General features: G+C 48.5%; 12 protein-coding genes across 12 annotated transcripts; 6 read left to right on the top strand and 6 right to left on the bottom strand.

Moving 5' to 3' along the window:
* Positions 1–181: 181 nt before the first annotated feature.
* On the bottom strand, positions 182–1,160 carry N7503_008573 (deoxyribonuclease NucA/NucB-domain-containing protein; the record flags this gene model as incomplete). Its single annotated transcript, XM_057068120.1, has 3 exons — positions 182–617; positions 671–867; positions 915–1,160. The coding sequence occupies 3 exons, from the start codon at positions 1,158–1,160 to the stop codon at positions 182–184; spliced, it is 879 nt and encodes a 292-aa protein (XP_056918975.1).
* Positions 1,161–1,954: 794 nt separating this feature from the next.
* On the top strand, positions 1,955–2,510 carry N7503_008574 (uncharacterized protein; the record flags this gene model as incomplete). Its single annotated transcript, XM_057068121.1, has 2 exons — positions 1,955–2,002; positions 2,076–2,510. 2 exons carry the CDS (start codon positions 1,955–1,957, stop codon positions 2,508–2,510), a joined length of 483 nt encoding a protein of 160 aa, XP_056918976.1.
* Positions 2,511–2,686: 176 nt separating this feature from the next.
* On the bottom strand, positions 2,687–4,089 carry N7503_008575 (TauD/TfdA dioxygenase family protein; the record flags this gene model as incomplete). The annotated part of the gene is made up of 4 exons (XM_057068122.1): positions 2,687–2,915; positions 2,969–3,409; positions 3,467–3,586; positions 3,640–4,089. 4 exons carry the CDS (start codon positions 4,087–4,089, stop codon positions 2,736–2,738), a joined length of 1,191 nt encoding a protein of 396 aa, XP_056918977.1. The 3' UTR covers positions 2,687–2,735.
* Positions 4,090–5,114: 1,025 nt separating this feature from the next.
* Positions 5,115–6,378, bottom strand: N7503_008576 (nucleoporin NUP49/NSP49; the record flags this gene model as incomplete). The annotated part of the gene is made up of 2 exons (XM_057068123.1): positions 5,115–6,048; positions 6,107–6,378. The coding sequence occupies 2 exons, from the start codon at positions 6,376–6,378 to the stop codon at positions 5,115–5,117; spliced, it is 1,206 nt and encodes a 401-aa protein (XP_056918978.1).
* A 774-nt stretch (positions 6,379–7,152) lies between these two features.
* Positions 7,153–8,675, top strand: N7503_008577 (uncharacterized protein; the record flags this gene model as incomplete). Its single annotated transcript, XM_057068124.1, has 4 exons — positions 7,153–7,304; positions 7,474–7,536; positions 7,598–8,463; positions 8,518–8,675. The coding sequence occupies 4 exons, from the start codon at positions 7,153–7,155 to the stop codon at positions 8,673–8,675; spliced, it is 1,239 nt and encodes a 412-aa protein (XP_056918979.1).
* A 560-nt stretch (positions 8,676–9,235) lies between these two features.
* Positions 9,236–10,254, top strand: N7503_008578 (uncharacterized protein; the record flags this gene model as incomplete). The annotated part of the gene is made up of 3 exons (XM_057068125.1): positions 9,236–9,805; positions 9,861–9,971; positions 10,030–10,254. 3 exons carry the CDS (start codon positions 9,236–9,238, stop codon positions 10,252–10,254), a joined length of 906 nt encoding a protein of 301 aa, XP_056918980.1.
* Positions 10,255–10,679: 425 nt separating this feature from the next.
* N7503_008579 (phosphoesterase-domain-containing protein) lies at positions 10,680–12,270 on the bottom strand (the record flags this gene model as incomplete). The annotated part of the gene is made up of 3 exons (XM_057068126.1): positions 12,040–12,270; positions 11,844–11,988; positions 10,680–11,794 (listed from the first exon to the last, which is right to left on the bottom strand). Exons 1-3 carry the CDS (start codon positions 12,220–12,222, stop codon positions 10,680–10,682), a joined length of 1,443 nt encoding a protein of 480 aa, XP_056918981.1. The 5' UTR covers positions 12,223–12,270.
* Positions 12,271–14,391: 2,121 nt separating this feature from the next.
* Positions 14,392–15,106, bottom strand: N7503_008580 (ARF/SAR superfamily; the record flags this gene model as incomplete). The annotated part of the gene is made up of 4 exons (XM_057068127.1): positions 14,392–14,481; positions 14,533–14,595; positions 14,645–14,889; positions 14,956–15,106. 4 exons carry the CDS (start codon positions 15,104–15,106, stop codon positions 14,392–14,394), a joined length of 549 nt encoding a protein of 182 aa, XP_056918982.1.
* A 2,303-nt stretch (positions 15,107–17,409) lies between these two features.
* Positions 17,410–19,302, top strand: N7503_008581 (cation:proton antiporter; the record flags this gene model as incomplete). Its single annotated transcript, XM_057068128.1, has 7 exons — positions 17,410–17,446; positions 17,499–17,705; positions 17,770–17,895; positions 17,948–17,998; positions 18,072–18,192; positions 18,245–18,767; positions 18,853–19,302. The coding sequence occupies 7 exons, from the start codon at positions 17,410–17,412 to the stop codon at positions 19,300–19,302; spliced, it is 1,515 nt and encodes a 504-aa protein (XP_056918983.1).
* Positions 19,303–19,467: 165 nt separating this feature from the next.
* On the bottom strand, positions 19,468–20,367 carry N7503_008582 (uncharacterized protein; the record flags this gene model as incomplete). Its single annotated transcript, XM_057068129.1, has 2 exons — positions 19,468–20,171; positions 20,229–20,367. The coding sequence occupies 2 exons, from the start codon at positions 20,365–20,367 to the stop codon at positions 19,468–19,470; spliced, it is 843 nt and encodes a 280-aa protein (XP_056918984.1).
* A 1,264-nt stretch (positions 20,368–21,631) lies between these two features.
* N7503_008583 (uncharacterized protein) lies at positions 21,632–23,432 on the top strand (the record flags this gene model as incomplete). Its single annotated transcript, XM_057068130.1, has 5 exons — positions 21,632–21,795; positions 21,841–22,119; positions 22,168–22,343; positions 22,397–22,758; positions 22,815–23,432. 5 exons carry the CDS (start codon positions 21,632–21,634, stop codon positions 23,430–23,432), a joined length of 1,599 nt encoding a protein of 532 aa, XP_056918985.1.
* An 860-nt stretch (positions 23,433–24,292) lies between these two features.
* On the top strand, positions 24,293–26,592 carry N7503_008584 (GMC family oxidoreductase; the record flags this gene model as incomplete). Its single annotated transcript, XM_057068131.1, has 6 exons — positions 24,293–24,521; positions 24,576–24,701; positions 24,759–25,462; positions 25,513–25,584; positions 25,634–26,003; positions 26,054–26,592. 6 exons carry the CDS (start codon positions 24,293–24,295, stop codon positions 26,590–26,592), a joined length of 2,040 nt encoding a protein of 679 aa, XP_056918986.1.
* Positions 26,593–26,981: the final 389 nt, after the last annotated feature.

Here is a 26,981-nt window from a genome sequence, read left to right on the forward strand (position 1 = left end):
AATTACTCACAGGGCTTAATACAAACCACAGCTGGACATGTATATGTAAGATTTCGACAAACACAAAAAACGAGGTTATTCATTCCGAAGACATTTATTCCAAAATTATTCAAAATTGAATATCACATATGTTACCTTTCTTTACTGGGCTCTCGTCCTAGATGGCTGATTTGACCTAGCACTACCTGTCCAATATGTGAGAGCCTACGATGCGGATAGAGGCCCGCAATGCCGGGTGCTGCAACTCGGGACTTTTCTCCGAACCGAGCAACTCCTTGACCGCACGATGCTTGATCACTATGCCATTGCGCACAGTGTGGAAAGTTGCATTTTGGTAAGAGCTCGTCTGATCGCGCGTCGAGAGCATGGTGCGGCTGCCATCCCCCCCAGAGGAACTCGCGACGGAGATGAGGAGCGAAGTAGTGAGCTGGGTAAGGCTGACGTAGCCCCCATCCGCCTTCGTTGGTAACGTTTGAGTCTGCAATTGGCGTTGACGATGATTTGAGCTACTGAGACCCGGTATGCGCCCACCTCTAATATAAAGCTGATAAGTTCCGTTGCCCTGGCACTGGTACTGGTAACCATCGTTTGCGCCACCACCATCAAGACAATAGGGACTACACATTGATTAGCCAAAAAGCCGAGAGAACTAGGGAGTAGAAAGTCTTACGTGCTACCTCCACCGGGGGTTCCGAAGGTAACTTCGAAAGTGCTGGGTTCAAAGCCGCAGACAGAATTGCAGAATGCAATTAAGTCCGAGCCCTCTGCGCTGTTCTCATCATCGCTAGTGCATAGAAGGACTGATCCGGAGCCGCCCTCGACAGTAGACGCATAAGGATATTCATCACAAGTGTTCTCATCAGAGCTCTGCGTTGGCAGCTTGCCATTGCCGCATGGGGAAGGTTGAACCTAACCAGCCGTGCGTTGGCGGGAGTCGGACTGGCCATTGGGCCCATTGTAGTTGAGGGTCTGACAACAGAAGTCAGCACCAACATCTTCCCCTGAGGCAGGCAGTTCTTCCATACTATCGGCTTCTTAGCGACATACGCCGCGTAGCAGTCATTGTTGCAAGGCCCTGGGTGATTGATACGATCTAGGTGTAGAATATCAAACTGCCCGAGGGTGAATGGGACAAAGACGATCAGTGTAAGAGCGCGCATGTTGGGTGAATACGTTGTTCAAACCAAGAAGCTGTCTATACACGACTGATGAAGAGTGTGGAAAGAGGTCTCGTTGAATCAAGAGGTATATTGAACATGAAGAGAAGGATATGAAAGTGGAAAATTGGCCATCCTCTTATATTATCAATCCGTTCATGATGGAGACTGCCAGAACAAGATATCGCCCCCAGATGCCAGCCTGATCTAAAAGACAAAGCATCTAAGGTTTCATATCCTCAAGGCTGTAGGAATGAACGCGCTCCCGGTAGATCGTCAATGAATCCGTTTGTCCATAGTGACAAGGTAGTTAGGCACTCACGAAAATTAGTTCATAGGACCATGACTGCCTCTTTCTTGTTATATCAATCAGGCCAGCTCGAACACTTTAGCCCCCACCAGCCGCCCGTCGAGTGACGTCGAATCCTCTATCCAGTTGCAGCGCTGTATAGCTTTGAAAGGGTCTAGAGAGCAAAATACTCGAGGTGAAGGGAGGGCCGAGGGAGGCGTAGGTATAATCCTGCCTAACCAGGCAAGCGTGCGCTAGTCAGAATTGAGCATGGGCGGGGGTGAGGCTGTATGCCTCGTCAAATTTGTTTGAAGATCTCACCGTGAAACCAATTTTAGAACTATATACGTCACACTGCTCTAGCCTATTCCGTCTTCTTTCTTCTATACCTCTGGTCGTGCACTCAGGGTCTCCTCTATTATAACCGAGTGTTGGTAGCACTATACCGTCGTGAGAGTCTACTGAGCTCTTTCAATTTTGTCTATTTACCCCTTTTCACCTATAAAAGATGGGTCTCTTGTTTCCCGTCATCTGCGCCGCTCCGCTGAGCAAAGAGGTCAGTGCCGTCTTTTCTCCCCCCCCTCCCTCCTTAGCCTTAGCTCGTTACTAACCCCTAGTGATATTTGCAGACCTTAAATCGTTTCATTGAGGAAAATGAAGTTGACGCCGAGGGGAGATTTGTGTTCGTGGACACCCTTGACGACTATTACTCTGAGGCATCAGAGGCACCAACGGAAGTTGACAGCAACCCAAATTCCTCATTCATCCACAAGACGCCTCAAGAATGTTACGAACTGCTCTTGAAGCTTCGCGAGGATACCGAGTCGGAAACAATAACACACTATTTTGCCATCATGGACGAGAGATCAACCCAAGACGATACTGTACTGCTCGTGTGCGCATCTGTGGACCTTGACGCGGAGAACGAACTCACCATACAGACTATTCGCGCCTCCTTCCAGGCTTCGGTTTTCGCGCTGATGCTATATGAAACAGGGCACAGCAGTGTAGGGGAGGATGAGGAACGTGCTGAGCGTGCAGGCGACACTGTCTACCGTGGATAGTGGTCTACTTAGGCATAATCAATCTTAATAGACGGCAAGGCAAGAAGCCGTAAGGATGAGTGTTCGGATGATAGAAATGCTTTTAGGAAGGGGATCTTGTAAATAGAGAAGCCGCGTTCATTCTTTGTCATCCCGCTATGTATATGTATTTGTCTGAGAAAACGCTAAATGGATTAGTATGTAATAATGATGTAGTTTCCAATGCTGCAATTCCCCGCTCCACCTCTAGTCATTGTAATTGGACTGTCGTGATCCATCCTTGTTGACTGCCGGCAGACCAAACAACGCATTGACCTCATCTTCCTGTGATTTGCCCGATTCCTTCAAGATCGGGCGTTCAGCCTGGGCTGCTACGCGGACAGCGTGTCGTCGGTGGGGTGTGAATCCATATGTAGCAGAATGGTTCTAAAAGCTTCCTTTAGCATACATTCAGTGGTTCCACAATGGAAAAGACTTACCGTTGTCCTGTTGTCCCAGATAGCAACATCACCCTTGTTCCACTGGAACCGAGCATGTGCCTCTTGAGTTGTAGCGACCACATCAGTGAGGTACCGGATGATGGCATCGCTCTCACCCTTGGGGATACCAATGATCGTAGTGACGAAACCGGGATTGAAGAATAGACTGTTCCAGCCCGTGACCGGGTTTGTTCGGATAAGAGGGTGCTCCGTGGTGACCGGGTCTCGGCGGACTGGCCGACCAAGGGCGCGTGAGTCGTTGGCCTGCATGTCAGCCGAATGAAGGGCCGTTAAGCCCTTAAGGTAGGTCTGCATGTGTGAGGACAGGACGTCATATGCGGCATATTGTGATGACCAGAGTGTGTCGCCGCCGCCTCCGTGGGGAGGACCTGTGAGCACCTTCAGCATGGTGTATGATGGAGGTTGCACTTCGTAGGTAACCTGTGATCAATTATTAGTTTCAGTCTTGGTACTCGTGACTCAATATCTTGGACATACATCTGAATGCCACAAGAAGCTTGGGCTGAATAGTGCGCGGTTGTCTGGGGAGTTGTCCGCCGCGTACACAACATGGACATCTTCCAGACCTTCCTTGCGTGGAACGGAAGTAGTAGCATGCTATTCGTGGATTAGCATTTGTGCTGTTGAGAGACCAGATGAGCATGACCAACCTTGTGTAACCGTCCAAAGTGCTTCCCAAGATTCCGCTGCGCATCAACATCCAGGTTCTTCTGGTCACGGAAAAAGACCACACCTCGGTATGCTACTAGACGGGCCAAATCGTCTCGTTGTGCGTCGGTCAGATTGGCCAAGTCGACTCCGTGGATCTCCGTTCCGATTTTAGGGTTGTAATCGAACACATTCGAGGCATCTTGGAGCAGGTTGCGGAACTTCGGGTCTCCATGAATACCCCGGTCTTCGTGGTAAATCTCCTCTAGAGGTTCCCAGTGGATGTTGGGGAATGAAGGCAGAAGATCATCATGCTCATAGCTGGTGTGCTCTTCAACGCGTGTCCGTCCAGGGACATAGCCAAATTTGTTGCCGCCTGCGACTCCCTTGGTGGGAACCACGACGGGTGCCGGGTTCGATGAGACAATGGGCTCTTCCAGAGAGGGTGCCATTGTGAATGCTTTAATGAATCTCAACCACGATCTAACAATGCAGAGGTAGAGGTATAAAGAGGAGTGATCCTTGGGTTTGAGCGGGACTGAAGTATAAATTGGAAGATTATCTCGACTGGGGCATACGCTTTATATAGACATCAATCTGGAAGAGAAAAGAGCTCCTGTGGATCCCAATATTGAGTCAATCCTGAATAAGCTGAAGGGAATCTGATGCAATTGCGTGCACGCTTCTCAGAGATCGCGCCATCGACATACGTGATCACCCAAGCCGAACCCCAGGCAGATGAGTCTTCGTTGGTTCAACCAATCATGAAAGCGAGTGGATGTGCCTATTAGTGAGATTTGTGATTTCCCCGGAATTTTCGGGGTGGGACCCTATGTTAGGGGGGGCGAATCACGCCATCTTGGTGACGTTGATGGCAACATTAGCCCATTTTTACCGAATAATCATGGTTAGAGATAACCCCCTGAGACAGGGGGAAACAGATCATTTCACCGCTGTTTTGAAATATGAGAGATAAGATAGCATACGTACGCAATTCAAGGCAGTGTTAGCATTGCGCAGTTTGTGGAGTTGGTCGCGGGAAGAAAAGTGGAGGTTGGAACTAGCAACAAGCAACGTTTGGGGCGCTAAGCGGCGATCACGCAAGAGTGGCGGGCTCTGGCGTGTAATCCCATCCAAGCCCATGGCAACGGATCTTCTTAGTGGATGCTTCCAAGGGTTTTGAAATTTTGTACAGAGCCCCGGACCGAATATTATTCTTGTCGCGTGGTTTACAATATTGCCCATATCAAGCATCTAGTAGGTTCGTAAGCCAAGTCTAATTTTGGCTCCGACGACCCATGAAGATATGGTCCACTTGGATTGTTAGTAATATATTCTTGGAAAGTGCGTCACTGCAGACGAAGTAATATAGGCCCAGAAGGAAGGATTCATGATCATTTCCGCATACTCAAAAGACCAGCTCATTGCATTAGTGTACATTAAATCGATCGATATAATCCGAGATCCCCCCTGTTCATCACATTCGGTCACCCAGACCTAATGGACCTAGGCTCACCTCCTGAACCTGCTCGGTAACACCGCCTAGTCGAGCAGCAACACCCATAATTCCAGCTTCAACATCACCCAGGACAGCCGCCAGGTCATTGACCGCGGACTTCGGGGTCCCGGCACCAGATCCATCACGAGACCTGGAGCTGACGAAGTCGTGGATCTGGCGGTTCAAATTGACTTCCACTCCGTGTAAGTGGTCTTCGATCTCCTTCAGGTTGCCCTTGTAGCGACCGAGGACAGTACCCATCTCGTCAGAGCGCTGGGAGAAGTAATCCACCAGGTTCACGGGCACACCGTTTACGGTATTAGCAGTGGATGGATCGACTTCCACGTCATCAGGGAGCGCCAAAGTATTCTTTCGAGTTGATCGCAATGACCCGCGGTCTGGAACCTTTTGATCATGCACTGACCACCAGCCGCCGCCTCCTGAGGACTGATATTGCATGGGCAGTTTCAGGGTGTCGATCGCACGGAAAGCAACCTGAGCTTCGGCCGCATCACGGGTGACGAGTCCTCGGAGTTGGTCAATATCGCTGGCGTCATTCTCAAGAGCATGTTGAATGGTATCTAGCTTGCCCTGCACGAACTCCACGTCGTTGGGAATGGTAGAGCCCTGCTGTTCGATGGTAGGGAGTATGTCGGCAACCTCATTGCACATCCGAATTTGTTCGAGAATGGCGTTGTCGATATTCTCAATCTCGCGGCGAAGCTCATCGGCGCAGCTCTCGTACTTGGTGGTGGGGAGGAGGTTGGTGAGATCGACCTTCACGCCCGGAACTACGTTCCCTGTGGCGGTACTTTGCTGCAGCGGTTGTTGTGTAGTGGTGGTGTTGGCGAATAGCCCAAGACTTGGCTTTTGAGGTTGTTGGGATTGCTGTTGGGTGTTTTGAGTGTTGCCGCTAAAAGGAATTAGCCCAATGATATGCAATCAACATTGGTCATTGTCCAGTAACTTACAAGGCACCGCCTGTAGTTGCGCCCAAGCCACCGCCGAGACCACCGAGACCCAACGCAGGTTTCTGCTGAGTCTGGGCCGTAGAAGTAGCTCCCAATCCACCGCCGAACAAGCTACCTGTCCCTGCTTGGGTAGTGCTGGTACCAGTGCCTGCCGTGGCTCCTCCACCAAACAAGCTGGATGGCTGTGCTTGAGTAGTTGTGGTTGTAGGTGCTCCTCCGAACATGCTACCGCCAGTCGCGCCAGTCTGCGTTTGGCCTAGGCCTGAGAACATGTTGGATCCGGTGGGTTGAGCGGATTGTGTGTTTCCAAAAAGACCCCCTGCTGGTTTTGATTGAGCAGTCGAATTGGCGTTGCCAAATAGACTTCCTGTTGTGCCGGATGCTGGAGTGGATGTTGAGGTGGTTTGTGGATTGCCGCCGCTGTTCGAAGTCTTTGTTAGCTTTGGTCCCAGGGTAACGTTTGACACCCCTGTCATCCGCAGCCAATCAATCGCTGAAAAGCGGAAACCCCAAAATGGAACCACCAGGTTTATAAAACGCAAGGGGTTGCCGATCTTAAGCTTCGATGGAGCTTCGATGAGGTAGACAGCGCTATGGTAGGAGCTGGTTGGCTGAGCGACTCACAAGAGAGAATTTGCGGAGTTGGTGTTGATGCTTAGCCCGCCCGTCGAGGGAGCAGCAGCTTTGGGTGCGAACATAATAGGCCGGATTGTAGTGAATGACCTTGAAAATTACTAGAACAACATTCAAGGCGCGTGCAACCCCGATAAGATTTGCGGTCGGTGGATTATTTTCCCGGGCGCCGAGGCTTGACGACACATGAACAATCAAGCCCTACTTTTACTTTTACTTCGACTTCGAGATTCGACTATTACTCGAACAATGGGCTTGAAATTTTCAACATCTTGGTATTGGTTGTAATATCGAACTTTCAATCTCTGATTTTTTGATTTTGTCCATGCTGTGCTTTTTTGGAGAACCTGATACTGTCTTCTACCTGTTCCTCATTCATTCATTCTCTCAAACCCCCAGTTCGTTTTTCAACCATGGTTGATAGTACCGTGAAGACGTGGATACCGAGCTGTATAGCCTCAACAGTGCCCTCAGCTAATGCAGATCAAGTCACCGAGTCGGAAGCTCCTTTGGCTCCAGTTTCTGAGAGCGAAGTGAATGCTCAAAGCTTCAAAAGCGCGGAATGGTGAGTAGGCATTGTTCCATTCCCATATGTGTCAGTACTTGATCAAGTCTGGTATTTGAGAATACTTCACAGCTCAGGTCATTCTCATTCTTGTCCAGAAGACCAACAGGAGATAGCTGTCCTGGCTTCACCTTTCCTCCCAACTGAACTGACCTCGAATGTCGGCTAGGACTCCAGATGGCACCACTCTTTTGACAGACTCTGCAGATCATCATATCAGAACATTTATTCTGTAAGCTCCCTGGACATCCATCTCCTTGATTGGAACTTTTCTCATCTGATTTAACAACCAGGCCGCCAGATCTTCTTGACTCACCTTCTGTCCATCATCTTTCTCCATATTCAACGCTCCCTTCAGTAGAGCCAACATATGCCTCTGCTGCTTACCCTTTCTTCAATCTTCAGGACCCATCGACAACTCTCTTTCTTTCATCTGTGAGAGATCACCCGATCCGGCTGGCTTCGGCCCTTGCTCCTGTATCGGTAGCAAGCTACTCACTGGTAAATCCGACAACTGAAGCCTTCATCACTCCCCACTCCATCATATATCCATCCTCTCTTGGGGGAACACACTTCCTCACTGGCTCAGATAGCCTCATTTGTCTCTTTGATGTTTCTCGACCTGGAAAGGATGGCCCTGTCTCATGGTTGCCAACCATCCCAAGTAAGCGCAAACAGATCGTCGGTGGCGGTATTGGCATGAAGGGTATTGTTTCGGCCTTGGCTGTCAGTCCCACTGGTGACGGGATCTTAGCTGCCGGCACATTCACCAGACAGGTTGGCCTCTACAACTCCAACGGCTCTGGGGAGCTCTTGGGGACATTCAGCATTGCAAAGACCGAGGCCAATCGGGTTATTGGAGGGAAGGGTATCACTCAGCTTGTCTGGAGCCCTTGTGGGCGGTACTTGTACATCGCAGAGCGAAAAAGTGACGGTGTGCTTGTTTATGACGTTCGGGTGACAGGGCAAATGCTCGGATATCTGCGAGGACGCAGAGCCATGACGAATCAGCGTATGAGTATTGATGTTGTTGCTGCTGGTGTTGATGGTGCTCACGAGGTCTGGGCAGGTGGGACTGATGGCTTCATGAGAGGATGGAAAAATCCTATGTATGCCGCGGGTGGGCAAGATCCCGAATGGGAGATGAAGGTTCATGATGGTCAGTCTTATCAGAGAAGCATACATATACTCTGGGAGCTAATACAAGAGATAGATACCGTCAGCAGTGCTGTGTTCCACCCCACGGGAAGTGTTGTTGCTACCTGTTGTGGTCAGCGCAATGATCCAAGTAGCCCGAGTGACAGTGATCCGAACAAAATTAATCAGAGAAAGGGGGAGAACAGTGTCAAAATATGGACATTGCCTTCATGATTAGGTACTGGAGATGTACTTAACCACATCACTACTCTGAATTACGAATACTGCACCTGCCTTATACCGGTAATCATCAAGGACAATAGGAGTCGTGAAGCAAGGGCTAATTTCGGTCTTCCAATCACCAACCCTAATCGAAAGGAGGTTCTTTGTCATTCACTTGAGGCTCCAAACCGTTTACTACCTAATTGGGCGAGGGGACCGGGGTTCGTCTAGGGAGCCCTAACTTCCAAGTGAAGTCCGTTTGCTTAAGTGCGTGTGACTCTTCTTGTCCCAATTGAGCAAAACCACACAGCAATTTCCTGTTCTCTCATTGGCCCAATCAGAATACGACAAAGGGTCACTCTATTCACTCTCACCAGGTCCAAGACTAAAGCTTCACTTCTTGCCCAATTCCCAATCTTCTTCCTCTTCCACCCCATCCTACTGTTTTGAATTCTGCTTGCTCCGCAACGTTTTGCTGTTTGTCTTGCGTTTCCTTTTCTTTTTCAATTGAAAGCATTTTCGGTGTTTGGCGTCCGGGTTTTCGAAGTCTTTACTCTGATTTCTTTCCAACCATGTCTGTTCAATTCATCCCTCGAGGTTATTACGCCGCCGGTGCCACCAAAATGACCAAGAATATGGCCATGGCTCTTCCCCTCTCTGAGCTCTCTTTCGTCTCGCCTGTAGCCCTTCAACTTGTTGATGCAGATTTTGAAAACTTCCTCAATACTCAGACCCTTTCTGATACCACCAATGCCAACACCCTGTATGACAGCTCCCCCTGTGATCAAGATGAATTTCCATCTCTCCCCGAGGATTGCACGATGGACGATTTCGATGTCATGTTTGAATTTCTCAAGGACCCTTCGGATGCCTCCAACGTTGTCCAGTCGGCGACCTTCTATGCGCAGCCAACCCTCTTTTCGTCCCTTGAAGAGGCCCGTGAAGCTGTTCGCCGCCAGGGCCCCACAGCAGGGGATTCTACCTTTCCTCAGACCACCGAGGAAATGCGCAACCTGATTGCGTCTCTCAAAATCGCGATGAAGTCCGTGGCCCATGCCAAAGACAGCCAGAAGACGATCAAGCCTTTCGCAGAAGGCCGCCACTCAGACCTGGCTATTGAAGTCGCCTGTTGGGAGTTGCTTGTGAGTCAATCACTGCCTTGCATGCTAAGCACATGAACTAACTAACATTTATCAGAACGTGATCATGGCCCGGCACACAAATGGGGCCTCATTCACCGAGGCGCATGAAAAGAGAGAGACCGGATTGTTCCAAGTTCGATTTGAGAAAGTTGTTCATGGTCTTCAAGTATGTGTTCGCGAAAGAATGACTTGTTGTTGAAAATCAATAACATGTTTCACGGCAGGTTTCCAAGTCAATCTGCAAGCACTTGCTAGATGAAGCTTACAACAAGGTATTTGTTGATGACCCTCTGCACGCTGTGAAAAGGGTGTCCGCCAATAAGAAGGTCAACGACAACAAGAAAGGCCTGATTAATAAGGGCAAAGAGGCTACCGCCCAGGCTGAAGCTGCTAACAATACTCCGCTTACACCTCCGCCTTCGGGCAAAAAGCGCAAGCAATGCCGCTAAGGGTATCATGGAAAGGTCTCAGGGTTTGATTCGGTTTTGATCTCGGTCTGGATTTCAATTTTTAGCCCCATTTTCGTTTTTAGTTTATTTTTCCGGATTTCTTAACGTCTTCTTTTTGTGTCCCTTTTTGTGTCCCTTTTACAGCTGCCTGCATACCAGCCTTGTCATCGAGCATGGCCTCTAGCGTGCTAGTGTTTATCTTTTCGTTCTGTCTAAATTCTTTTCATCCTCGTATATTTTGTGCTTTTGATCTTCCAACTGCGTAGATTAATCCAATCTTCGTATTTGATAAAGCGATTCATTCCTCGTACTCTTTCTATGGTCTATATGATTTTCGATTCCAAAATACACAGGGATAGAGGTAGCATGTTTCTACAGGGATGGACTCGGTATAATAGAAAATGCACACATCTTTCTGCTTGGGTCTACAGAAGTCCAAGCACAACCACAAACACAGCAGTCAAAGATCCGGCAGCCGAGATAGCCAGTGTAGAGGCAGCACCAGTGCTCGTAGATGCAGCGGCTGTACCAGTAGTCGTAGACGCAGGAAGATTGGCACTGACACCAGGGGTACTCGAGAACGTGTCATGACCAATAACCCCTGTAGTGTTGACACCAGAGATATAGGTCGTGCCATTGCGGGAGTAAGGGATACCGACATCCATGCCGTAAAGAGCATCATAAGGAAAGGGAGCAGTGTAGTTGTACGTCGGAGCACGTCCCTTGTACATGTCAATAACAGACTGCAGAATACCGTTACCCGCTGCGCAGGAGTCACTGGTGGAGGGTACGGGCCAGCTGGAGCGATAAGCTGTCAACCCCCATCTCATGAGCGGACCGGGTAGTGACTCGTTGATGTACAGGTTTGTGTCGTCGATGACCCAGTTGGTATAGCCAACTTTGTCCGCGACGAATTGAAACAAGTTGGCACCACAGTCCCATCGCCCCAGCGAGGGCAAGCCCCAGTTAGCTTCCACTGTAGAGAGTGTAGAGTAGTGAGTGTAGACAGTATCGTCCGTCGTGCCGACAAGGTGTTGAGGGACGGCACCGCCTAGTAAGATACTAAAAACGCGGTTGCGCACATCGTAGATCTCTGTCTCGGGCACATTATAGACCTCCGACTCGTCGAAGCTCAGCAGCATGAGAGTGTTATCCCAGAAGTAGGTGTTATTCATCAGCCCAGACACGAATCCGCGCAGCCAAGCCGAGCCGTATGTGACATTGGTGTCGTGGGCATCATTAGTCATGTTGGGTGTGATGAAGGCCCACTGAGGAAGTTGCTTGTTTTGCAGTTCAGTTTCAAATGAGGTGAAGTTCTTGATCAGACGTAAGGCGGTATCATTGCTGGAGATCTTGTCGAAGATGACTAGAGGGTTATGCTTGCGCACGTAATCATCTGCATAAGTCTTTTGATTGGAGTAGTTATACCCCTGGAAGCCAGGATATGGCATATCCTCCTGGTATTCACCCCATGAAATGCCCTTTGTATTCAATAGATCCGCCACAGTCGAGACATTCGTCGGAATATCGTGGAATAAATCTAGATGCTTTTTAGCTAAATAGCTTGGCTCGGAAACAAACGTGCTGACCATTGTCCATGCCATAATTGTCTCCACTAGCAGCAGCGCAGTAATTGGGCTGGGAGGTGTGGCCAACAGCATAATAATTTGACAAGGTGATACCCTGACTGGCCAGCCACTGCTGATCAGCATTTCCGGCGGCGTCGTTGTAATCCTGTGGTTAAGTAAGCATCGCTGAACCCCAATCCTGGCACTCATTACATACCACATTCTCCAACCATACTTGGTAGAAGCGGTCAAAAGCCTTTCCTGTGACATTCGATGTCCAGGCTAGGGGCACTGTTGTTTGCTGGGCTGCTTCAATCGCTGCCAAAGCCGGCTCTGTAGTGGTGATTGTCGTACCGGCAGCAAGGCCGGCGACGGCAAGAACAGCAGCAATGAAGGCCATGAAGATGGCCGAGAAATTATATATTTTGGAGCAATGACAAGGCACAATGATGGTTTCTCGAAAAGAGCAAGATCAATGGTTTGCTTTATATCGTGGCTCAGTCATGTATCAATGATAATCGTATACTCGATGCGACCGTGGGGCTTACCCCCAAATGCGGAATATATCCGAGACAGCCGTGGATGAGGAGAGAACCCCTAATGCTGGAGAGCTACCACACGTTTGTTGTCTCTTTCGGCTTGAAGAATTGGATGTCGATTAAGCAGTGCCCAATTAGGAAACACAAGGCATTGGGGGTCGAAAATGTATCCACGGCGATTGGTGGTTATTGGATAAACGAGGGCTGGATAAGCGCAATTCGCCACTTTTATATCAAAATGGCCCCCAATAAAGCCCCGTGGGTGCTTTACATTTCGTCAGGGTCCTAGGTGGGGCGAAAACGGCCCCATTCTGTGACCAATGATAGCTCTTCCCCGTTTGATCGTATATGCAGTGGATCTCGCTGCTTTTGCCTCTTGCTGACTTGGAGTTCATTCCATGACCTTGGGATGCGAGTCATCATTGGGACAATGTCAGACTGCCATACCATTGTGTTCAAACCACATAAGCCTTCATTTTCAGGGTCCATTTTCTACTTTCGGCATTTCCCCTCGTGTTCATACGGTCCACGCAAACTTTTCCTATGGTCATATTTACCCCGGCTACAAAGATGATGGCCCCTGCCTTTGGCTTTAGTGTTGGCGAGTACATCGCTGTAACAGACCTCGCTATTGCAACAATAAAGCCCTGCAGTGTACCCCACGGACGTCATCGAACTAACAGAGCTTCAGGAGCAATTGGGTCTTTTGTCCCATTTGATCAAGTCTACACGAGCATCCGACGTAGAGAAACAGCTTATTTGAAAAGCAACGCTGCGAAACTTATCAAGCGCTAATAAAGTCGCAAATTTTGCTAGCAGTTAAACTTGTCCGATAAAGTACATTGTTGTTTCTCCGAATTTCACAAAGTACTTGAGATGGGTTGTATATGATTGAATAAAGAAGGCTATGACAGAATCATCGCTTAAATGGCGGTTCCTCCATGCTCATTCTACCTGTCAGTCTTTGTACAATATTCCAGCCCCTCACTATTTTGCGTTACGCAGAAGTCACAGTCACACGGGCAGGAGTTTCATGTGGCTAAATATACATCTCCACTTATCATCATAATTTCAGGCGGATTGAATCCGGAATCTGCATAGCAGACTTCTTCGACTACAGTGGTACGTCTCAATGGGCTAGTATTGGTATGCTAAACGAACCAGCGCCTCAGTGGTGTCCGGTAGTCAGTGAGCAAAAGCGGCAAGGAGTAAGCACTGGGACAGGACGAAAAAACAAGAAGTGATGGAGATCGCCCATAATTGTGGCGGGTGTGCACAGTGTGCCCGTATACGATCTACGGTCGTATTAATCTTTGGGGGCAGGATGAAGATCGGTAATATGACCTCGAAAGCGGCCGCGTGGCGTGAACTTCTAAATCGAGAGGATCAGGTCAGCTCTTTTCAACCCCTTCTTTATCTCGGGTATAACTCTCGTGGTGTTCTTTTGCCATTCCCGAAAAGCAATTCGTGTTTAAGGTTTACATGGTTTAGGGTCCAAAAAATTGCCGAAATGAGAGAGTGGAGTTGTGCTAGCTCGGGATTCAGCGAAGACCGAAGAAAGCCGAAATAATCCCTGGGTATTGTCATGTCGCTCATTCTACGCCGTTAGAAAGATCCAGAGTCAGTCGAGTCAGTCGAGCGATCTACTGTTGATCAATATGACATTGGGATGAGACAGGCTCAAACAGCCGTATCCGATTCCCTGGTACCCACGTTTCAGCGGCACGGAAAGCCCGAAGCGGGACCCCACTTGATGCCACGAGGTCGGATGACTAATTTAGTTGTTGGACCCCCTTTTTTGAGGCAGAAGGGTCGGAATATTACACACAAAGAGAAATTGGGTCAAGTTGGCATGTAACTCATGGCCTTTGAGGTTTCCACAAAGTTCAAAGCCTGGAAGAGCTCATATGTTGGCTCACAGGCATCGGAAATAATCCTTTCCCTCTTGACATACATTCCAGGGTTATTATATGAAAGATGCTAAAACAGCGTCGAAGACCGCGACGATAAGTTTACCGTCGGATTCTTGATCAATAACCAGCCCTCTTGAGGCTGTTTACAAGCCACTCAATGCCTTCGTAGATACCATCGCCAGAGGTGGCGCAAGTGGCTTGTATATACTTTGCGGATTGTCAGTTTCTATAGTAATTAGGATCAACAGGTCAACATACCCAATTTTGTTTTAAGCTGTTGAGAGCGAGCTTATCAGCGACCTCGGCGGCGCTCAGCGCAGTCTTCCCTCATGTTAGCTCATGACTCGCACCGCATCGAGAGATTACTTACGGCCAAATCTTGTTTGTTGGCACTGATCAGGAGCAACGCATCTCGCAGTACATCCTCATTCAATAACCGCTCTAGCTCAACACGTGCCTCGTTGATACGATGGTGATCGTCAGAGTCCACCACGAAAATAATGGCTTGCGTGTCTTGATAATAATTCTTCCACAACGGGCGACAGTCATCCGGCCCACTAGTGGCCCATGAGGTAAAATGAACATTCTTATATTGGACAGTCTCCACGTTGAATCCTGGACATATATGTCAGTTCTCCAAGGGCCAGTATGTGGAGGAAAGGGAATTCAAGGGGGAACTACCAGGTGCTGGAGTGGTCGTGGCGACCTCACCAGCGTTCAGCTTATGGAGGATAGTCGACTTTCCGGCCTCATGGAGCCCGACAATTATAATACGCACTGTCTTCTTCTCCCACAGCTTGTCGCCAAACAGCCTCGATAATGTGAGACCCATTGTGAATTGGACAGGCACAGCCTTGCTGACAGTGTTGAGGATGGAGATAGGTGAATGCGAATCCGGGAATGTGAGAGATGGTGCTCAAACTCAAGCGACCTCGACAATTTTGTTGCTTATAGGTATTCACAATGCATGGCGAAAGTCGTAAGCGTGACTGCCTCGGACTTTGCCGGTAGTAGTATGGCCGGTGACCACATGCGATAGGCCCTGAATTAATGTTTTCAATGCCAATGTTAGTCTCGGCTATAGCGCGGTGTTGTTTGTCGTAGAGGCAGCTGATCTTGTTTTTCGGGAGTTTTGGAGCGAGAAGAGCGGAGCATTGGGAGTTTTGAAGCGACACGGGTACGGTACATGCCCAGTCGGAGGCCTAGTTCAAGTTTGCAAGACAGCAATTTGCAACAGATTGTGAATCGTAATAAATAGATACAATCATGTAAACACACAACGCATTATGTGGCCCTGTAATCTCATTTTGAATGATATCATCCTGAAAGCAGGGCCTGGACCCGAGGAGAATTCATAACCTCAGCCTCAGAGTAGACACGGGCGGCAACTCGAATCTGTAAAGCGTGAATCACATGAAAATACTATATTGAAGAGCATCAGGGAACCAATGAACAAAACTATAAAGGGAAGAGGTGAATCGAAATAGATGCTAATTCCTGACACCCCTAGCAAGTGTGTTTGAGCTGGTTTCTTGGCGCGGGGAACAACAAATTGATAAACTGTGCAAGCCTCTATTGAAAACAATATTCCCCGTTAGTTTGACAGAGCCAGTCTCGCTTGGTTTCCCAAGCCAAACTTTTCTTCCCCAAATTTGTACAGATGGTTCCAATCTTGCAGGGCCTGGTAGGATTTCAGCCTTCAGTGCGTTAAATGTGGTATTCTCGTAGACTTACTATTGATAGAAGTCTAGCGTTCAGCATCCAGCAGGATAACGCTAAGGAAAGGTCTCACTGGTCAGGTACGGCTCCTTACTATTGATACACAGTCAGGAATTACCGTCGAGGCTCAGGTGGACAAGGCTATGAAAGAACTTTCAAAGTAGTCTGGTGCGGCTCCTCTTAGCCCCCATACTATCCCAGGTATAATCGCCTTGGGATCCTCAAGCCTCGATGGGTGTCGGCTTTGATATTGTCGTGGATGGAAAGGCGGACCTACTTGTCGCGGGCACCGTCACAATTTATGCCGGAGCAGTGGCGTTGAGTATTGCCGACGACAGCGTAAACAAACTAGATGGATTAGGAGCTACACAATTGAACATCATGAAGTTATTTGAACATCCTCACTAACCGCATTGGAAGAAGCTCAGTATTCAAGATTAGGGAGTAATGCTATTGAGTAAGTACCTAAGTACCTACTTGCTCACGTTACTCTGTAGACTACACTGGAATGTGAAGGTGATTATAGAGTGATACCCACTTAGCTACCTTTTCTTCCTTGTATCATGCCTTCAATGAAGCGTTATCTTGTATACACTTGGACTAAGCGAGGTTCTGCGGTGTCTTTCTAATAATTGAGAGAGCATTTTTCCTGACAGACAATGACTGCGCCACTTCAAATGCGGTTGTTGAGGATGTTTAACTAATCTTGTGGTGTTCTATTGTCGCGCTCCATGGATTACATACTAAGTCCATTCCCGTTCTGAAGGTAAAGATTCTTTTGCAATAACTGGCTGGCATCAACAAGAAACTATACGCAAGTGGTGCAATTCCTGCTTCAGCATAGCTTAGACTCCAAATTATGCTCGAAATGGGACTGGATATAGGCGAAAACGGTTGCAAGGTAGCCTTAGGGGCTTGGGGTTGATTGGAAGAATGCGGTTCTGTACGCTTGATTTACGATATCACAGGCGCGTAGGAGCAAACAAATAACTATATGGCCTCTAACCTTGGAAGTGATTTCATTCGTTGGTATCAAGGACTTGTGTTCAGAGCATCAGATCCATAGTAAGTTATAGCGGGGCACATAACAATAATTTTGTTTCATTTTAGGTCTAATCAATACATAAATATAGATTTACGATAACCATTGCTCGTAGCTCAAGTGTTTACATAAGTATTCGATGCTGAGTTGTCTGAAAAAGAGGATGAGTAATAACTATACGTTTCCGGTGATCCGTTCCAAGGTTGTGTGTACCTATCAGCAAATTCACCCAAGTCATGCCTAGACTGCCCAGAATACCCAGACTGCAAAGACCGAGCGCCGTATCCACACTCAAGAAAGTGCTGTATATTTAAGGACTGTGTTCCTCGCTGATTTTTCAGTCGTGTCTTACAGGTCAAAGATAACGCTCTAGTATGGCTGGTGGCTTTCTCCCATACCACGAACCCGGAAGTATGTACCCATTCACATCGCGATTTGCTTGATAATTTGCTAATGAATACAGTTGTTGAGATCCTCATCATCATTTCTTTCTTCTTTTTCCTTTCCCTTGCAAAATGGGTTTCTGCAAAGGTGATCCAGGCGGGCATTATAGGTCAAATCGCCGTCGGCATCATCTATGGTGTACCATTGGCCAATATCCTCGAATATAACTGGCAAGAGACTTTTCTCGCCTTGGGATATGTCGGTCTGATTTTGATCATTTTTGAAGGTGCGTGGTGAACATTTTCGTCTTGGCTTCTTGGCCCAGCAATTCCTGATGTCATACATTCTAGGCGGCCTTGGCGCTCGTGTGGATCTCCTCAAACAAAATTTCACATTGAGCATGGTCGGTGCAGCAACTGGTGTTTGCTTTCCGATTGGTTTATCATACCTTTTGCTCTATCTCGGTTTTGGATATGGTTTGTTTTACTACGATCGGCGATTGAAGCGATTGAGCTAATGCGGGGCTAGGCGCGGTGGAGACCTTCATTATCGGCGCAGCTCTTTCCGCTACTTCATTAGGTAAGCCGATTCCACTCAGCCAACCAGCCAAGTCTTGGCTTCTCTGGGCGATTCAGCTGCTGACGAGTATTAGGAACAACATTTGCTGTTATCGGCTCTGCATCTAGTTCGATCAATCTCTCTCAGACTCGTGTAGGGTCTGTTCTGGTCAGCGCAGCTGTCATTGACGATGTGGTGGGACTTGTTATGTTGAGGTGAGTTGGTTGAAGTATAATATAGTCGATGCATCATGCTGACTGCCATAAGTGTCATCGGCGACCTGGGCAAACTTTCTACAGAGAACCATGTCAGCCTGGGATGGCTTATCGGACGTCCGATAGTAGCATCGATCGCAATGGCCATCGTAACACCCATCGTCACCAAGTGGCTGTTTGCACCTCTCTTCCGCAAATACATCGAATATCATTTCGCGCGCTTCGACCATATCTCAAACATCATCTTGATGACTCTTGTCCTCTCGGCATTTATTACCATTGCAGGTTTCACTGGGACGTCGGTCCTGTTTGGTGCTTTTCTCGCGGGCGTGTTTCTGACTTACCTTCCAAGCAAGCGTCCTGAAGGTCCGTTTGTTGTCATGAGCCGCGAGGAAGGCGAGCGCGAGGCTGATAAAAGTCCCACTTTTGTTCATACCTTTGAGAAATATCTCCTTGGGCCCCAAGAGTATTTGATGGAGCCTTTGTTTTTCGCAAGTATTGGCTTTGCGATACCGTTTGTACAACTGTGGACGGGAAAACGAATTTGGAGAGGTGTTGTTTACTCTCTTCTCATGGTATTTGCAAAGGTATACAGATCCCTGTCCTTCCCCTCTAAGCCCAATATGGGATTCTTGGTGATCGTGCTAACAATTTATCAAGTGTGTCGTCGGGATATGGGTACCCGCGTGGCAACTTTTTACCCGGAACCCATCTCACAACAGAAAAGATTCATCTGAACCGGGGGAAAGTCAGTTGCAGCCAGGAAGCAAAGAAAGGAGCAAAAGCCGGGACGAAGGACAAGGCGAGCATACTAATGGACACAGATGGAACCGCGCCTGGCTCGCCGCGGCACTCCTAGGCTCTGCGATGGTAGCCCGAGGGGAGATTGGCCTATTGATCATTGAAATTGGGCACAATGAGACTCCGTACGTCAGTGACGAGGGCTTCTTTACTGGTATTTGGGCTATTTTATTGAATACCATTATTGGTCCGGTTACGGTCGGTCTTATAGTTCGATTTCACGCGAAAAAGATTGGAGAAGGGGAATGGGGTTTGCAGGACCCTGCTGTGCCTGTCTCGAGCGAGGCAGATATGAATGGAGCGGTATAAACTCCTTCGTACGAATAATGATTCCACACAAAAATCATACATAACATTGAAAGAAGAAGGAAGATTTACATTCTACTGAACCTTATTGTATATTCAATCTTGGCCTCGTAGAGGGTAACCCATAAAATCGCTGAACATTCTATTGTGAAACACAGGGAACGTAAGTTATAATCTCGGCTGCTGATTCAGGGATATCAATTTTTCAATACCACGCACCATCGCCTTCACTTCAACAGTGGAGCGAGGCATGTTATGAATGACGCTATGCTGGTAAGAAAAGCGCATTCTGGGATGGCAAAAGGACTCGACCAGCCTTGCAGACTCCTGGAATACTGGCGGATCGTTTTTGCCCCAGCAGTGAAACGTGGGAATAGCCAAACGTGCTTTGTAAACTTCAGGCCGCAATACACAGGGAACATCAAGCATGTCGCGATCAAGGAATTCGGAGACCGGCCGACCATGAACAGGCCTAAGGAGATCAAAGCACCGAGCCGTTACGCTGACTGCAGAGCGAACGGGCTCCGGGAGCTGAGATATCTGGGCCTCGTCAGCGGAGCGAATGCGCTGCTGTTCTTCCGGTGAAAGTGATCCAAACATCATTTCTGTGTACTCCGGGTTCGCAGAGATAGGTGGGATGGTAGAGCAAAAAATGGCGAATTGAACTGGGAGCGGTTGTTCGGGGTATAGCGCCGCTTTTTCAAGTAGGTAGGCCGTCAATAGAGCCGCGCCTGTGCTAAACCCAAGAACTCCGTCGAAAGGCCCGTGTTTCTCAAACTCTTGATCAATCAAGTCGTGGGCAGCTCTCATGCTGGCAGTATCAAAATCAAGGCTATAGCAGAGGTAGGGACCCGGGAACGCAGCCGCGACGACTGTCATAGACAGAATTAGCAATGTTCTAGTGGAAGGGATCTTCGTATCTAACTGACCTGGATCAGGCGGACCTTCGGACTGTCCGGCGACAAAATAAAACTCCCAGCTAGGGTCACAGCATTTTCGGATCTTTGCCAGTTGGTGTTTCATGACCTCCGGGCCCGTCCCAAAACCATGGCAACATAGGATTCTCATTTTGACGTCGAGCGCAGATTACTCCCTGTGTAGCGGTTTCAAAGTGGTAAATTTGGTATGTCAGAGTTGTAGCAAGACATGAAATGCCTTTAGCAGGCACCTCGACCTTTTAAAGACCGCATGGCCAACGTTTCGCTAGTGAAAGCGGGAAATTCCAAGCGTGATTCTATAGCCAGTAAGGTCTCTTAGATAGCGGCGCCATCGGTATGCACTCATCTAGTATGGAGTTTATATGCGAGTGAGATAACCTTGACCGCTTTTGGGTCCTATCATGAGCTTTGCGACGAATCAGAGGACCAATGCAGACGAGCCGTGCAGAAGTTGCAGGGCAATAAGAGACGAGCTTCGGGTTTGCCCGAGAGCTGCCGTGTTGTTAGCACGCAAAAAGTTGCCATTCTTCTCATGCACAGTAATCCTTTTAATCCATCGCTGGGATGGCCCAGAATCATAATCTTGACCATTAAAATTAGCGATGTCGGCTATTTATACTTCTAGTCGACTAGTCGGCAAGATCAAAGCGCCTAATGATTGGGTTCACCCGACACAGTGGATCTTGACAGCCCTTGCACCACATTCTTCACATGTGTGTTCCTAGTGGATTCCTTTGATTCGCTTTGTGAATAGTTCAGTCGAATGTAACGCTTTCGCGGGTGCCCTATAAGATGAAGTACTTCCACAACGGAATTTGGAAAACCAATGATTGGAGAGACCACCCAGAGTTTATTATCGTACTTATCGTTGGGGGGGCAGATGAAGATCGGCAATACAATTGTGTTGGTTGGCGTAGACTTAGAGTTGATTAGTTAACTAAAGCGAGAGGATGAGGTCAGCTCGTTTCACGAGGGCCCATGTCATCTCGGCTATAATTCTTGCGATATTCTGTCGCCTTACCACAAAGCTGCTCAATATTTATACGTTTGAGGACTGAACAATTGCCGAATTGAGAGATTGGATTTGTGCTAGCTTGGTGTTCAGTGGAGAAGAACGAAGGAAGCCGAAATTGATCCTTGCGGTATTATTTCGCTCGTTTCTATAGCCAACGGAAAGTATCAAAAGCCAGTGCGAGTAGACTGAGCGATCTACTGTTGATCGACACGACAACTGGATGAAACCGCTGTCATTCCTTGGTTTCAACGTTTCAGCGATGGTGACGGACCGGGAAACCCCCGCTATCCCGCCAATTTGTGGGGCAGGGAAGTGGACCAAATGATTTCATAGCTTTGCCCCGCGTATTCGGAAACCAACACATCCGTTTCAACCCATCATGGCCATACTGAGTACCAGCAAGTTAGGTGAGATCCACGGGCGAGAAGGAGATGGGGTAACCCAATATCTCGGCATTCAATATGCAACCCTGAAGAATCGTTTTGCCGATGCCGAATTGATTGAAGATCGCAAGGGTGGTGTCTTGGATGCAACCAATGATGGGTGAGTCTATCCCCGAGTCATCATGCATGAAACTAACGGTTGCAGGCTGTTAGCATTGTCTCTGCCAATTGGATGCGACATTGAACTCGGGCATGTCCAGCACACCTTGCCCAAGAAGGAGCTTCACCAGTCCGACGTCGACTGTCTCAATCTGAACATTGCCGTGCCGTCCAATGCGACTCCGGAATCAAAGCTCCCAGTGCTATTCTTTATCCACGGTGGTGGTTTGTTCATTGGTGGAAACTCATGGCCCCAGTATGATCTTACTCGGCTAGTCAAGTTGTCAATTGAGAGGAAGTTGCCTATGGTTGTGGTGACAGTGAAGTAAGAGCGACCCTCTCAAATTTGAATCATCATCTGACCAATTGATAGCTATCGCCTGGGTGCTCCGGGATTCTTGACATCCGAAGAGCTACGTCAGGCGGGATACCGCTCTAACAATGGTCTTCGCGACCAACGTGTTGCGCTTGAATGGGTACAAAAGCACATTCGTGATTTTGGTGGTGACCCAGATAATGTGACTGCAGCGGGTCAGAGTGCTGGAGGAGGTAGTGTATCCAGTCCTGAATGTTTCACTATACCTATGGCTGATTCACAATAGCATCTGTGACCTACCACCTCCACTCACAGAAACCACTGTTCAAGAGAGCCATTTCCATGGCTGGCACATCGCTACTTTTGCATGCACTGCCCAACATAGCCCACGAGGAGAACTATGAGAAAGCAATGGCTGCTCTGGGACTTTCCGACGCGCCGCCTGAAGAGAGGGTGAAGACTCTTCTCGAGATGCCGGGAGAGGAGCTTGTAGCTCAGCTTCCGCCGGGTATTGCGTTCGCACCTGCTCTTGATGGCGATCTGATTCTACCTGGTACCACATACACCGAAATTAGAAAGCCTGGCTCCAGTTTCCTTCCTGGCAAAGAATGGTGCCAGGATTTATTGATTGGCAATAATGAAATTGACGTATGTTGGAATCCCGTCTCCGTTTGTATGCAGACTGACTAAGCTGTTCCGTATAGGCAAGTATCTTAGATTTCCTTGCGCCACAGATCAAAACGCAGACCACCAAGAAATTCATTGCTGCAATTCACAAGGTTCTCGCGTTACACCCAGCAGTGGGTCAGCGCATTTTGGGGGCATATGAGATCACCGAGGACACACCCGACGCGAAAGCGTTCACATCTGTTCTGGCCTATGCCAACGATATATCTTTCAACGCACCTGCATTGTCCTACGCCCTTGGTTGGCCAGGGGATGCCTATGTGTACTATTTCAACGAGGGTAATCCCTGGGATGGACCTTGGAAAGGGCGCGCCAATCACATCCTTGACGTGATTTTTTTCTTCCAGAACTTCAATGACTTTATGAGTGCTGAGCAAGCCGCGGTCAGCACTGCATTTGCAGAAGATATTTTCAAATTCTGTCACGGTGTGGCGCCATGGCCAGCCACGTCTAGTCAAATTGACGACGGGTCCCCAGCCCGCATTTATGGTCCTACTGAACGAGGCACTACTACTAGCGTATCGCAACAATTACTCGGAGGCGATACCCTCCGCAGGCGAATTCTCTTCGATTGTACCTCGGAAGTATCCCTGGACGACTTGGCAAAGGTGCTTGGAGAGCTGATGTCTAGCTAATTTGGTGGTACGACTACGGAGTACATAGCCCATATCTTTTTGAAGTCACAACGCCACATATTTGTTTTTCTGTTCTGAAAATTGGGCTTGAATCGGTGTGCATGTAAGGCGCCGATTGTAAACAAAGCGGAGACCAGGTGTCCTGCTGTAAACACTCAGCGCAGATCAGCCGCAATCTTCCCACGCGTCCCAGCCACTCTGTCAATAGTCGCGTGTTCCGGTGGAGGCATAGCAACCGAGATCGAAAAACCCTATCCAATCGTTGGCCGAGACGGTCGGCGACGAGAAACAACAAGAAAACAAGAAAACAAGAAAACAAAAAGCCCTAATGATCGGCATGACAAGGCTCCGCACACAGACCCAGCCTCTTAATCCTGCAGTAGTGGGCACACGTCGTCGTATGCAAGTCAAAATGTGGTAGATCTTGATCATTTTCATCGATATTACGTCGATGTTTCAAATTGACCCAGAAGAACAGCCTATGAAAAAGCGAATGTGGGAATTCAGGAGAAATTAAGCATGAAAAAAATGTGTTGTCCTCCGATATAATTGGCTCGATACCAGTCAAGTCGGACAGAGTGGAGATGTTGAGGGGCTTTGATAGGATCGTCAAATATGATTTGTACACAGCGAATCTTGGATCCCATCGACCCACGGCATCCACCTTAAGGTTCCAGCCCGTGTTAATTTGCGTAATAATCGGGGCAGGACAAGCTTTTCCAGGGTTTGCTGCCAGGAACAAAAAGTTTGCCCTGATCCAGGGGATCGTAGGTTTGCCTGTAAATATCCTCAACATTTCAATCTCTTCTTCAGTGGACAACTCTGCTTTATTGCACTAGTTTTCCATCCACACCTGAACAATGCGTTGTAGCTTATTCGCTAGTCAAATTATTAGTGCAGGCCTCGCGATTGTGCCTGTCGCACACGCGTTGTCCCCGCGCACGGAGATCTCCGACTCTTATGATTTCGTGATCATTGGAGGAGGACAAGCTGGACTTACTGTTGGTGGTCGTCTTGCTGAAGACACAAATCATACAGTTCTAGTTCTGGAGGCAGGTGGCAATGGCGATGATTATCGTGAACGTATAGGTATGAACCGATAGGTGGTAGTGAGCACGAAAAGAAATTCTGACAGCCCTCTAGATACCCCAGCATACTCATACTATGATTCATTGTGGACAACACCATTAAATTGGAAATACTACACCGTTCCACAGTCTAATGCCGACGACCGAGAGATCTATTGGCCTCGTGGCAAGGTGCTTGGAGGTAGGCATCTCTCTCTCGTTTATGAATGACAAAGTGCTTAATATCATCATTATATAGGCAGCTCCGCGATCAACGGGTTATATCTAACTCGCCCAGGCGAGGGTGATATTACCGCCTGGAAAGATCTGCTGGGCGACATGGACGGAGCAGAGAATTGGTCATGGGACTCCTTCTACGCTGCCATGAAGAAGAGTGAAAATTTCACCGCACCAAGCGACTCTATCGCTGAAGAGGCCGATATTCATTGGGATATTTCAACCCATGGCACCCAGGGACCGATCCAGGCATCCTACCCGGGATACACATTCCCCCAGGTGGGCTACTGGTCCGAATCCCTGGAAAACATCGGCATTTCCATTTCCTCGGACATGTACGGTGGTGACAATTGGGGCGCCGAGGTCTCAACATCCTGCATCAACCCTTCCAACTGGACACGATCCTATAGTCGGACTGGCTACCTCGACCCACTTCCTGATCGTGGAAACTACGACGTTCTGGCCAATGCGTATGTGACTCGCATTGTCTTTGACACCTCTAACTCGGACAACTTGACGGCGACTGCGGTTGAGTACACAACTGATAACGGTACCACAACATCAACGGTCAATATCACCAAGGAGGTGATTCTCTCTGCTGGGTCGATTGGCAGCCCGGCAATCCTGATGTACAGCGGTGTTGGACCTAAGGATGTTCTCTCCGATGCGGGTATTGATCTTCTTTCTGAACTGCCCGGTGTCGGCCAACATCTGCAAGATCACTTTGTAGGTCATTCGATTTCCTGCACGCAGAACACTCAATTAACCAGAAGCAGAGCGCTACTGTGACATGGAACAACACTGTGACCACCTCCGGCGACATTTATTATGAAGATGAGACCGACAAGGTTAGTCTCCTCAACCCAGAAAACAGAAAGCATGTTCTAACTCATACAGGACACCGAACTCTACCTCTCATACATCGACGACGCCATCGCCTACGTCAACGCTACCGCGATGTACGGAAGTGATGTTTCCTCAATGGAATCAAGTATTCTCGCTTCCATTGACCAGTACGCACCTAACTCGACATACGGCGACGAGGTGATCGCGGGCTACAAAGCCATCTGCAATATCACAGCCAAGAATATTTTCAACAGTCCCACCGGTATCATCGAGCTCTTGTTTATGAACAGCGCTGCGGATGGTGTCATTGGTATCACCGCTGCTCTCCAGCACCCATACAGCCATGGTCGTATCTACATCAACTCCTCGAACCCTCTGGACTACCCTGTCATCGACCCGAACTACCTTTACAACCCAGCTGGTATGTCATAGCTCATCAGTGAAATAGGGAACAAAGCTAACCTGAGGCAGATTACGAGATTCTCCGTGACGGCCTGAAGATGGCACGCAGCATCGGCGAAGCAACCCCACTAAGCAACAACCTGACAGTGGAAACAGCACCCGGCTCAGACGTCTCGACCGATGACGATTGGGTAACCTGGTTGCGTGGTGCTGCCAGCACAGAATTCCATCCCTCGTCCACATGTGCCATGCTTCCACTCGAGTTGGGCGGTGTTGTCGACGCAAACCTACTGGTTTACGGCCTGGCGAATGTTCGCGTCGCAGATGCCAGTGTTCCCCCAACCTCACTGTCTACGCACCTCATGGCCTCAACATATGGAGTTGCTGAGATGGCGGCGAGCATTATTCGTGGATTCTACAATGGTGTGCCCTTGACGCAGTCTTCTGGTAGCAGCACCAGTAGTAGCAGTGGCTCTACTGCCACTGCTGCGGCGAAGAGCGCTCAAACAGGATCAGACGTTGCGCCAAGTAACAGCGCTTCTGGTAATGGGGGAGCCCTTTTGTACAGTTGGATTTCTTTTGTTCTCATCATTGGCTTGTCTTTGTAGATTGAGATGAGATTTGGGATTTGGGGTTTGTTATAGACATGGTTAGTTATACCCGGGGTTGTACATAATTTTGGGCAGCATTTATGATCTAGAAGATACGCAGCGTTTTGATTATCGGGAATGCCGAGTGCTAAGATTATTGTCCTGTAGAAGCATGCTTGGGAATCTATGTCGAAATAAGCATTTTACCACGTGGAGTCAACATTGCTACGCGCATGCCAGTGAATCGCGCGGAAAGTAAGGATCCTGCAACCTTGGAACCATCTGCTTTCTGGTTTGAAGTGATGTAGACCTGTCTGTGTAAATCACATGATAGGTTCACAGCAGTGTCTCTTCCAAGGTTCTTTCTGTGACAGATGTACATTTCAAATCGCTATACACAATGCACC

Source organism: Penicillium pulvis (assembly GCF_028828015.1).
Source record: "Penicillium pulvis strain IBT 33274 chromosome Unknown contig_7_segment1_segment0, whole genome shotgun sequence".
Classification (NCBI taxonomy): domain Eukaryota; kingdom Fungi; phylum Ascomycota; class Eurotiomycetes; order Eurotiales; family Aspergillaceae; genus Penicillium; species Penicillium pulvis.